At 44.5% G+C, this 12,720-nt stretch overlaps 1 protein-coding gene across 1 annotated transcript in view; it reads right to left on the bottom strand.

Annotated features, from left to right (window-relative positions):
* The window catches only part of GSPT1 (G1 to S phase transition 1), a 612,577-nt gene that overhangs the window by 418,725 nt on the left and 181,132 nt on the right, over window positions 1–12,720 (bottom strand). The window contains exon 7 of the mRNA XM_086941426.1: window positions 10,933–11,113. Within this exon, the coding sequence (XP_086797552.1) occupies window positions 10,933–11,113 (181 nt within the window). The remainder of the gene's footprint in view (window positions 1–10,932; window positions 11,114–12,720) is intronic.

The raw sequence follows: 12,720 nt of genomic DNA on the forward strand, positions 1-12,720 counted from the left end.
TGGATGTGGTGGTGGTGGATGTGGTGGTGGATGTGGTGATGGTGGATGCGGTGGTGGTGGTGGATGCGGTGGTGGATGTAGTGGTGGTGGTGGATGTAGTGGTGGTGGTGGATGTAGTGGTGGTGGTGGATGTAGTGGTGGTGGTGGATGTAGTGGTGGCGGTGGATGTGGCGGTGGATGTGGCGGTGGATGTGGCGGTGGATGTGGCGGTGGATGTGGCGGTGGATGTGGCGGTGGATGTGGCGGTGGATGTGGCGGTGGATGTGGCGGTGGATGTGGCGGTGGATGTGGCGGTGGATGTGGCGGTGGATGTGGCGGTGGATGTGGCGGTGGATGTGGCGGTGGATGTGGCGGTGGATGTGGCGGTGGATGTGGCGGTGGATGTGGCGGTGGATGTGGCGGTGGATGTGGCGGTGGATGTGGCGGTGGATGTGGCGGTGCATTGTAGTGTAGTTCCTAGTTTCCCACTAGGCCCTGCGCATTGGAATAACATAAACAGTAGTATCGACGTGGAACTGCGTATATTCCAGGCCTCCACTGACTATGCTAAACTTAATTGGGTGTGTTACCAACTAGCTCAGAGGTCACTGGAAACTTTCTTCTCTGCATGGGAAGTGATCAGCTTCCCTGGCTCAGATAAGAAGGGATTCAGCTTTCCAACAACCGTGCAACATGACAACTTTGCTCCTCAGATCAAGAGTCAATCTCTAGGGTCGTGTGAAACAATAGACATGTATTTCACTCAGTCAGTTTAGTGCAGTTTACTTTCACGAGATGTAGAGAACAGAGAGACGGGTGTTTGTCAATAAAGGGTTAACATTTATTGAACAGTCTTTCTTCTCGTACAAGAGAAATGTATTGCCACAATTGCAAGACTTGTTATTATGAAAAGTACGTACAGTAAGATAAGGATTGCGAAATAGAACTGTAAAAGCATTGATATGGTTTCTTAGCCATACAATGGTTTAAAAGTAATAAAACATATATACAGTCATATATACATTAGGCTAACATACTCAACTGGTGCTTCTAACTAAGCCTACCCCAGTGTGCCTGACCTAAGCCTAACACGTGGAAGGGGAGTAAGTAAGTAGCTTTAAGTTAAGTTGGTTTTGCCAAGGTTTGCTTCAAGAATTCTCATCTAAGGGTTTAGTCAACACCATACCTCTGAATAGAATGATGGAAGTCTGGTATTTCCTTCAGGGGGCACTCGATATCCCAGTCACCCGCGAGGGCAGACCGGAAACGCTGGAGCTGGATTTCTCTGCAGGAGAAAGGCAGCGGGTCTCTTCAGCGCGTCGGGAGGAGGAGGCGGGGGACAGCGTCCGCGGCAGCTGGAATCTGCTGGGCTTCTTTCGCAGAGGGACGACTGTTCAGCTCCTAAGCGTACTGCACCATCGTTCGCGCTTTAGCAGCGATAATGGTATCAGTAGCTTCACCACCAAGGGACAACAGAAGAGCGTACTGCCTGCAGCAGCAATGGGATGCACACAGGGTGCACGGCAGCATACAACAGCACGACAGCTCTCATTGCTTAAGGCAACGTTGGTAATATTTATACCTGACAGGTGCCGGGTTTGACGCACGTTTGCTGGACATAAGACGTCAATTAAAGATGTCACTAGGAAGTGATAGTTATCAGTTGCTCATTAGAGTTCCATTACTAATCAAAACACATCAAGCGGTGATTTCCAAGTTTGCTGAGTTTTTATCTTGTTGAAGAACTCGGAGTGTTAATCTAGGAATATCAGATAGTGACTTCTGCTCTGTCATTGCACTAATTGGTTGCAAAGGAAGTGGCAGAGAACTATGCTGGAATGTGGCTCTGTTCGTGTGAGGCCAGAGATGACTTTTCTGAAAATCGCACTTGAACGGTTATGCCAATATAGGGAATAAATGGATTTATAGCCGAATAGGGGCATAAGGTGGCAGTATCGATCAGGAACCTAGATAAACACGCAACAGCATGTGGTGGTGCATGTGGAGGGGGATTTGGAGTTGATGGTGGATGTGGTGGTGGTGGATGTTTAATGAGCAATTGCACAGCTGTGTTCCATTTACTCATGTGAAGTTGCACATCAGTTAAAGTTAGCATGTGGAAACGATTATTAGCAGGACTTAAAAAGAACTGGGTACTGTTGTAGTGCAGGCCAGCCAGCCAGAAAGAAATGACTGAACGAAAAGGACCCCATTTCCTATTTCCCCTTGTGACCTCATATTTATTAGGATTATTACTGTTCGTGATAACCTTTGAGAGTTTGTGAGCACTGTGCCTTTAGTGCATATGCGAAATTGAGACCCACTACTCCAATTCGAAAATGCGGTTCTTGTAGATTTGTTAAGCTGCTCGCATTAAATCCAGCATTTGGATTGTGACTATAATTATACAAAATGAGATAATTCAGTCCGTGTTTTAATAGTCATTTGTTGGCCCATCAATTGGAGGTGGGAGGGTGAAATAGATCAGTTAGCCTAAAAAGAATTCCAACGTTTTAATTTTTATCATGCTCCTGCGGAAATTGTGCGTAAAACAATTAAAGTTACAAGTTTATCATTATTTATCACGTGAACTATATCAGCCATGCGTCAGCGCCATTATACATTATAAGCAAGCTCTTTTCAGATGTGACTTTGAAATACATTTAGGTAAGAGATTGAACTCCACACGTTACACGTGCTGGAGCCTGGTGTAATATGCCGGTTACGGTAATTGTTCAGGCAGGAAGGTTTGAGTGTTAGTAAGTACGCTTCATTTGTAGCTTAAAAGGCAGCAGTCATGTGTGGGGGAAGGGTGGGGTGCTGAGCAGAGTGCCTGTTGAAGAAACTGAATTTCCTTCAAGGAGACCCTTTCATGCGTGTCGCGCTCACTGTCAAATAATCGACAGCCCCAAGCTAAGTAAAATAAGTCAAACTTCAAGTAAAGCATATGTTTGGTGACTTCCCATTCCCCCTTTCATGAATTGCAGACTTGCCACCGCGAAAGTGATGAGTAAATAATTTGGGCGTAATTGTGTTTTATAAAATATGGTAGTTTTAAATAAGTTACAGGAACATGTCAATTGGTTGGTACTAAAATAAATCGACGAGCTGGCGGAGCCTGAATTCCGTGTTGTATGGGGGAGGTGTGCTGGGAGAGAGAGTGGGGAGGGGGCTGCGACACGGCAGGCAGGGGGCGGAGCGGGGGTGTGGGAGGAGTGCGGCTGAGGGAAAAGACGTGCAAGGCAGGAGGCTGGGGGCATGTGCACGCGCTTTTAAGCTCAATGCGCATGCGTATTGAGCTTAAATTTCACGTGCACTGCAAGGAATCGCCACGATTCCTTGCAAGTTGGTTAATGAGTGTTTAAGCCCCCATAGTCTCGCAAGCTCGATGCGCATGCGCATCGACAGGCGAGACCTAAAAACATCACAATGGTAGCAGTGAACACAAAATACCCACAATATCGCCAAATAAAGATGGTCAGTATTGGAATAAGGTGAGGTCCGGATTGATGGTGCACCAGAGGACACTCCTGCAACCATAAAGTGCCTACAGGGGGAATTGGGAAAGCAATCCGCAATATAGAACATTACACGTTTGGAGCATGCAGCAATGTTGTACAGACAGTATATCACATCATATGTGGTAAAAATATAAGTTATAAAATGCATTCACAAAACAAAAATTCACAGTATACCACGGGAACGTATGTACAAATCCCATATATGAAAAAACACAGCTACGTGAGAAGATGGTGGAGCATAGCTGCCAAGGTTTCAGATTGCTGTGTGTGACATTTTCATAATTTCAATGTAATTATGAGTGACATTTCAAAGACTGAGTAACACTTTCTCGTGACCAAAAATAAATGAATGAAGACAAGGGAAACATCGATCTGGCCAGCCTGTCTGGGCCCACCACCGGCACCCAAGGATACCATCAAGAGCCTCGGAATCTGGTTAGATAGTTCTTTGACATTTGACTATCAAGCAACCAGACTATCTGCCATCTGCTTTGATTGATTGATTGATTGATAAAAATTTATAATGCGCATAAACAATAACCCGCAGGTATCAAGGCGCCTAACAATACGATCAAATTGAAACAGATGTCCTTACACATAGGCTTCTCGAAAGAGGTAAGTTTTTAAAACATTGCGGAAATTCTGTAGAGATGGAAGGGATCTCAAATCAAGCGGAAGGTCATTCCACCATTTGGGGGCTAGCGTCGAAAAAGCCCTGCCACCCCATTTGGCTCTTCGTACACGCGGGGCTTTAAGGAGCAATTTCCCGGAGGAACGCAGGCTCCTACCAGGGGTATAGTGGGAAATGATAGAGCCAAGACCTGTGTCGCTATTTTTTGCGATGGCTCTGTAGGTCATACATAGCACTTTGAACCGGATTCGAGATTCCACCGGTAACCAATGCAGCGATTTCCTGGCCGCAGTGGCTGAGGAGCGCCTGGGAATGTCCAGAACAAATCTGGCTATAGCGTTTTGGACCATCTGCAAGCGCTGTAAGTGGCTCCGATTTAGCCCAGCATACAGCGCATTGCAGTAATCCAAACGAGAGCCAATCAATGCAACAGCAATTTGCTTTCTTGCCTGCAGGGAAAGATATTTCCTGATCCTTCGCAGGGTGTGGATCAGGCCCCAGCAGGTAGAGACAGTTCTGCTCACCTGAGCGCCCATGTCAAGGGCTGGATCTAACATCACCCCAAGGTTCTTAGCAGACGTGGTGGGGGAGGGACATATTCCTAGTGAGTCAGGCCACCAAAGGGCTGACCAGATGTATTCTTTTCCCCCAAACACCAATATCTCAGTCTTCTCCCCATTCAGTTTAAGAGAGTTCTGAATCATCCAGTGGCCAACCGCCTCCATACAGGATCTAAACTTGGAGGCGGTAAGCACATCAGAATGGGGGAGAGAGACGAGTATTTGGGTGTCGTCTGCATAAGAGACTACCTCCATCCCGAAAGATCTTATTAATCTGGCTAGTGGGGTCACATAGATGTTAAAAAGGGTCGGACTAAGCGCCGACCCTTGAGGGACCCCACACTGCACTGGTCGGGATGGAGATAGGAACTCTCCCAGCTTGACTCTTTGTTCTCTCCCAGTAAGGAAGGAGGTCAAGAGATCCAAGGCTGCCCCTCTCACCCCCACCTCCTTCAGGCGAGATGTAAGCACTGAGGGGGAGAGGGTGTCGAAGGCCGCTGTTAGATCTAGCAGGACCAGGAGGGAGGTCTGGCCCCCATCTACTGTCGTGCGGATCTTATCAAGCACGATGGTGAGGGCTGACTCGGTGCTGTGTTCCCTCCTGAATCCATGCTGGGAGGAGTCCAAGCATCCCGAGCTTTCCACAAAGATAGCGAGATGCTTGTTAAGATGTGCCTCAAGCATCTTCGCTGGAGCAGGAAGCAACGAGATGGGACGGAAGTTTTTTAGGACCTCCGGATCAAGGGATGCCTTCTTTAGCAGAGGTTTGACTACCGCCTTCTTCCACTCCATAGGGAAGATACCATCTCTGATAGCTAGATTCATTATGTCTAGCAGCGGTGGTAAGAGAGTCTCCCTACACTGCTTGATGATTTTCAGTGGGCAGGTATCCAGAGGGGATCCTGATTTGATCTTATTGATCAGGATCTCCAGATCTTGTAGGGCCAGCGAAGGAAAGGAGTCCAAGGTGCACAATGGGGAGATGTCTGTAGCTCCTCAGAATCATTAGAAAGAACCTTCCCTTGCTACCTTTTGAAGCAAAACAGATTGTGATACTGGGCCTGATCCAATCCCGTCTGGACTTTGGGAACACCCTGTATTTAGGAGCACCCGATTTTACCCTGCGTAAACTGCAAACAATTCAAAACTGTGCTGCTCGGACATTATTGCAAATTCCTCGTAGGCTATCGGTTAAATCCGGACTGAAAAGCCTACATTGGCTCCCCATTAGGGAGAGAGTCAGTTTCAAATATCTCTGTCTTGCTCATCAGGCATTCTGGGATACTGGCTCAGCAATTAATCTCTCCCTAATCACCCCGTACCACCCTAACAGACAGCTGCGCTCAACCCATGCCTTTCTGGCCACAGAGCCCAAAATAAAGAGAACTAGAGCTGGAGGCCGGTCTTTCTCCTTTAATGTGGCCAAACTGTGGAATACTCTACCACAATACCTAAGATCCTACCCGGAACTGACCTCTTCTCGTAAGCAATTAAAAACGTTCCTGTTCAATAAGTAGGCACTACAGAGCTAATCCAATTCCGTACTCTGTCAGTCTCAGCGCTTGGACGCCTCAGGGCAGCTATGTGCGCTCTACAAAAATCATTTTCATTTCATAACAGCCATAAAGTCTGGCAGTTTCTGGTCATGTTGCACATTATCTCGGGGTAAGATGAGGGATATGTGTGTCCTACAACTGGTCCACTTCTCCAGCTCAGAAGTGATACATTCATCCATACTTGCACTTGATAAAGCACCACGAAGGCTCTACCAGGCTGTGCTTACATAGTGCTTGTAAAACAGTAAAAACGTGTCCCCTTCTCCACTCAGATCGTTTCACTGAATGGTTTCTCCTTAGAGAGGCCAGTTGAACCACATTGAGCTATATCCACCAGTGAGGGAAGGATTAGGACTGTCTCATTAGTGGGATTTAAACACTCAGCAGAGGTCACTGTGAGCGTGCAGGCCCTAGTGTGAGCAGTGCTGAAGTGCGAACTCTTGGGAGCGGGAAGGTCCTGATCTGGTTGGTTTGATTTGGTTCTCTTGCATCTTGTATCTGGAGGGGAGGGGTATTAAAAAGGTATCCACCCAAGAGGGCCTCAGGTCATGAGAAGAGAAAGGAAGAGACTGATTTAGAACAGCAGCTGTGAGATGCTCCTTTCCACAGTCCTCTAAAAGTCACCTTCTCCAGTGCAGTCACTCCTCGAAAGCAAGGAGGAAGACGAATCCCCCCCTCAACCCTACATTAAAAAGCAAGACTAAAACAGGCCCAAATATACAGCCAGGAACTGACCTCTACAAGCTTAGAGGGAGACACCCCGTCACAAAAACGAACCCAAGACTGATCCCTCGCCCCCCAGGGGTGCACCCCTGAAGCCGGACACCCTTGCTACAGAAACTCAGACTCCGTTATTTTATTCAGGAGTGAGGATGCCGCTCTTTGATAGGAGCCTACAGTAGGCCGACCTACCATTCAAGAAGTGTCTGGATGAGACTGGAAGGGTATGCGCAAACGTGTTGTGATGGTCACGCTCCCCTCCTTGTCAAATGATCCACAGGTAATGCTTTTCGCCTTCTGTCACCCGCCCACTATCCCCTTCACATTGGTCACGTCTTCCTCCTGTCACCAGAGCCCCCGGTAGAAAACGTTTGTCTGCCTCTCTCCATTTAAGTCCAGAGAACATTATGCAAAGTATAGGTTTTAAAAACACAAGTTTTTTTGTTTAATTCATTCACGGTGCATATAACTTTAGCCATAGGACAGGCAGCTGATAACTGACTGAGCGCTAAGCGCCATTTATAAAATAATGCTCATTTTTGAGTCTGAGAGAGTCCAGAGGCGCACCACTATCTGAGACTGAAACTTACCTTGCAAGGCAAGCTGCAGCAATTCCGTTTTACAGCTGGGCCGCCTGACTTCTTAGAGTTCTCCTGGCCGCAAAGAAGTCGACTATTGAAAACTGTACTGCATTTATGCTCAGCAGCAGGTAGCTGCACAGTGTGTGCTCTGTGCGGCACGATCCCTTGGGGTTGAGTCTGGACTACGGCGCAGGTTGCGTGGATGATGGATCATCGGTTTGAATTTACTGCTCATCGGTGGTAGTTGTGCCATTTCCGCAACCTGTCTCCCACAAACTTTAACAACAAGTTTCACGAGAAGAGGAGGCGGCAGCAGGGGGAGGGGAGAGAGGATGGGGCCTGTGCCCATTTCCCTTGTGGGAGCGAGCAGGGGCACCATCTGTTTGCAAGTTAATTACAAACAGAGGGTTTGAAAGCTCGCTCCCACAAGGGAATCACCACACGTGCACGCGTTGCCATTGAAAGCAATGCAAAGCTTGCATGTTTTTGCCCGAAAAAGTGAATCGATTCCTAAAGGTTTCCGCCTATGCCGCGCATGCGCGCATCATAGGTGAGACCTAAAAAAGGGAGGTTTGGGCCTTGCCATTAGTTTAAATGGCAAGGGCCAATTACCATTTTTAAACTGATCTTCAGGATGCAGTGGCAGACAAGGAGAAGTGTTTTACCTTGTCCCAATTAGTGTAGCACAAGTGCTGCAGTCCATATGGCGAAAAAGCAAAACACAAAGAAGGACGAAACGCCGAGCAAATCAAACATTCATTCCCTGGTGGTCTGGGTTAAATACATCTTTATTTTGCTCACCATGCTACCTCAGTTCAGACCCAGCAATATGTAAAATCAGTCTTGACCCTGCGCCTTATGGGAACAGTCCAGACCAAACTGGCTTGACGTGGGTCCCTTGCCCACTTTCCCACTGTATTCAAGCTAGCCTGGCTGATGAGTGTTACCCCCGAAACCGGTCCCAGGATGCTGGTTTCCGGTCCAGGGAAAATCTCGCTTGGCAGTTTAGGATGGACTGTTTCCATGAGGAACAGGGTCAAGACTGATTTGGATATGGCTGGGTCTGAACTGGGGTGATGAAGTGAGCTAAATAACGATGATGGATTCAACCCAGATCTGTGACTGGGGGTGAGTGTTTGAAAAGTTTCAGCGCTCCGTCCATAGTTTCCTTATGTTTGCGCAGTAAATGGTGGTCACTAACTTAAAGGTCCTGGTTATCCCTGGTACCATATGCTAAAGACTTACAAGTAGGTTAGGCTATGGCAATTGGGGAACAAGCCAATTAATTAATTACTGGTGCTATGTAAAGCGCTCTGATAACCTTCAAGTTCGCGCTATAGAAAACTCTAAAAATAAAATAAATAAATAAACATACAACATTTTAAGGGTCAGACCACACGCACAGAGTCCTGTTTCGCAGGACTCAGGACATTTCAGAGCCATAATACTGGTACCTAATAGTCAAAATGGGGGCAAAAAATAATGGTAAGCCTGCAAAAAACATCTTACAAAGTATAGATTTGATAACGTTTCAAAATAGGCAGATGTGTGTTCTTGTGAATCAAATGATCTAGACACTTGAAAACTACAGGCTTTTAAAGAAAAGGAGCCTTCAGGTCCACCGTGAACATTCCAACATACGTATTTAACATACACAAAGGCAAAACAGGATTCAAAGAAGAATACAGATGCCTACTATTCATGAAGTTTAATAGGTCCTCCCGGCCAGACAACAGGAAAACAAAATAAGCATATGAAAGACCCAATGTTGCAGAATTAGTGAATTACAATAATTTAACTCCATGCACAAAATTGGACTAGTTTAGTAGAGTGCCGTAAGTCTGCAGACACTTCCTCATGGTGGAGCAAGTAAAAAAGTGGAGAAACATATTGAGAACCTATCACAAGAATAACTTTATACACAGTAAATAAGTGAGGTACCTGTAATGGAGGCAAAATAGAGGGGAATTTAGTATCTACTTTTACCAGGGAAATGACCTAACATTCTAGTTGAGATTCAGGGCCTAGCTTTGGACTTTAGGGTAAGCTGAGACTCATGTTTGAAATTTCCCATGTAGAATACCAGCCATCGTTGTTATGTGTTCTCAGTTTGTGTTGGTTTCTTTCTAGCTTATTAGGGTTTTAGGTGGAAAAACACCCCTAAAAAGAAAGGTTCAGAAAAAGATTCAGGAGAATACTGCTAGTAACCTTGGAATTGTAAGACTTTGGCACAGGATAATCCTTGAGAAAGAAGCTTAAAATTTGTGTATAGAAACGGTAATTTGTGTCAAAAGGACTACTATATTGGCAGAGCAGAAGCTTAGCTAAACTTCCTTTCGCTCAGAACAGAAAAATCTTGAACCCTAGCTGGAGCATGGTCAGCTTTGAAAACATCAATAATAACCTTTTAGTATAACTTAAGAACTTCGCACGGAAAGTGATCTAGTCACACAGAAATGGTCTCGCAAGGGGACACAGACATAACCTTTAAGACTGGGTATCACTCCATGCACTTTAAGCTTCTATCTTTAATTTGTTTTCATAACTCAAGAAAAACATTCAGCCTCCTCTGTATTTTCACCATATGCTATTTTCCAGAAAAAGTATGTCGGGGACACTCTTTTTTAGTAGATGAGTTGGAGAGTACCAACAGTATGCTAAAAGAACAACGCTTACCCTCAAACTGCAGTATTGAGAAACGGGTAGGTGATGGGTTTAAGAGAAAGCCACAAAGGAAAATAAAAAGGTCATTCAGAGCAACTGGAGTAGACTATTGTCACACAGCAGTTTTTACTAGTTGGAAAAATATGAGGAAAAAGGTGAAGGTGTTTCTTTAAGCAAGATGCATGCATGCAAGAGCCAAGGTACTTTTTAAATAACAAAAATGGGCTCTAACTGGTCGAGAAACCTCAAGGTATCAGATCATAGTACACATATTCTGGGCCAAACTGAAGATGTTACACTAAACCTACTTCTGAACACCAATACTAGCACGTTCTAGGTATTTTGAACCTCACTCAAAACTTATTAAACTGAAGAAGAATGAACCGTGAAATAGGCTATAATGATTGTAGTAGCATACATTTTCAAATCATTGATTACACCCTCACCTTGCTTTTTAAACCGCTGTGCAGCAGGCTGCTTCAGATTAGGCAAAAACAAACTAGCATGAAATGTCTAAAAACACTAACGCAGGTATAAGTTTCCACCCACCAAAAATGATTCTTGAAATGATAAACCTAGAACCTCAATAACTTCTATTCACTCATAGATTGGGATATAAATAAACTGCAATGTAACATCACATTACCTAATACAAAATTATTAGCCAGATTGCCCACAAATAGCAATATAGTAAGAGTAAAATTAGGAATTCGGTCTTACCAGAACAGCGAGATCAGCTTGAGAAGCACCACCTATCATATTCGGTACAAAGCTCTTGTGTCCTGGAGCATCTAGGATAGTGAAATGCTTCTTCTCCGTTTCAAAATAAGCCCGTCCCACTTCTACAGTTTTACCTTTATCTCTTTCTTCCTGGTTTGTGTCTAAGGCCCACGAAAGGTACCTAAAATGGAAAACAAGGAAGTAGAAATATATCAAAAAGATTTTTAGAATCATTAAGGCATTGGTTAATCTTTGTGTAGCTAAATTTCATTTCCCATAAGTAAATATTCAGCAAGTGCTCTGAACAATAGAAAGACTGACTTCAAAAGGGCTTTGTTTCATATATAGTTTCTTCACATGTATTTAATTTTATGCAACAAATAAAACTATATCTACGAAGCAAACACAACATGGGATTCTTTACCAATCCAATTTCCTAGCTAGGAGATCGAGAAAACCCCTGAAAATAAAACCGTTACTTAAATCACATAAATGTAACTTAGTCTTTCTCCTGCAAAGCAATGTTTAGCCAGGCAATGCATTCTCTTTCTTTGCTTCTTTGACAAAGTTTCACCACAAAAGTATAGTTTCATACTTCAGATTACAAAACTAATCAATGCAATAGGTCTCGCATTTGCAAGGTTTTGAGCCATTGGCATTGTAAGTGACAATGCCTTTTATATATGTGATACAAAAATGCAATAATAAAAAGCATTAAACATTTCTTTAGAGGATTTCCCTGCATTCTTGATACGCCTCAAGAAGGGATCTCTCATCAGCTTGTGACATTTTTTTCAAGGGCCTCCTAATAGGTGATTTTTGCTGAGGGATATTAAGACATTCCCCAGCTGTGCTCCCGCCTCTTGCAGCTTTTCTCTGCTCCAAGTTGGGCAGAGATCCAAGGGGCAGTGGGCTTAGCTCTCTTGGCTACAACGGTTTTTAAAGGGGCCAGAATGTCGAGAGCATTAGAGATCCATTGATTAAAGAGGATAAAGTAGAGATTACCTGTAAGGAACAGCATGGTGGCTTGAAGAGCGGACCCAAAGGCTTCCTTCGTAACTTTCAGCAAGTTCCTCCTTTTTTCCGATGTTTTGCAACTCACCGACTGGTCGCCCCTGTCACTAGACTAAAACCACAGGCCACTGATAATCTGAGCTCCTCACCACAGGGTGAGTAGGCGGGGTATTATAGCAAGGAAGGCTTCTCTGGACCACTTAACAGCGTGGTCTTTAAGAAATTGGCTAGCGTGGCTGGCGCTTGATGTGAACCGGGCAATGACTGGCTTGCCTTTGGCACGCCCATATTAGCATTTTATAAAGAGAGCACTTTTTGCCCTTGTGGCAATTAGCAGGCCCCGATATGATAATGGTTTAAATAGACGCTAGGGAAATGGGAAAGGAACATATCAGAATGGAGTGATCAAGCAAGTAATTAATTTTTGGGGTTTGGTGGGGGGGCAATGCAACTATGCATTGTGATGTTTAGGTCTTGCTCGATGTCATTATTTTTAATCATATTTATGCGTGTTGTGATGTAATAATTTTAGTTAATCATAAATAAAGATCTTATACAAAACAGGGTCTACAGAAAGAATAGGATCTCTGTTCAATGAATGTATGCGCCTCAATACAATTAGCTCATTTTCTTTGGCATTTAAAATAGTGAACGATAACTAAATAGGAAAATACTTTTATAACAAAATGGCTTTTTCTGGTTGTGGATTCTTTCAGAGTAATTATGTTTTAAGCATAAACATTGATAGACTACTAGCATATGTCATTATGATAA

Source organism: Lissotriton vulgaris, chromosome 10 (assembly GCF_964263255.1).
Source record: "Lissotriton vulgaris chromosome 10, aLisVul1.2, whole genome shotgun sequence".
Taxonomy (NCBI): Eukaryota; Metazoa; Chordata; class Amphibia; order Caudata; family Salamandridae; genus Lissotriton; species Lissotriton vulgaris.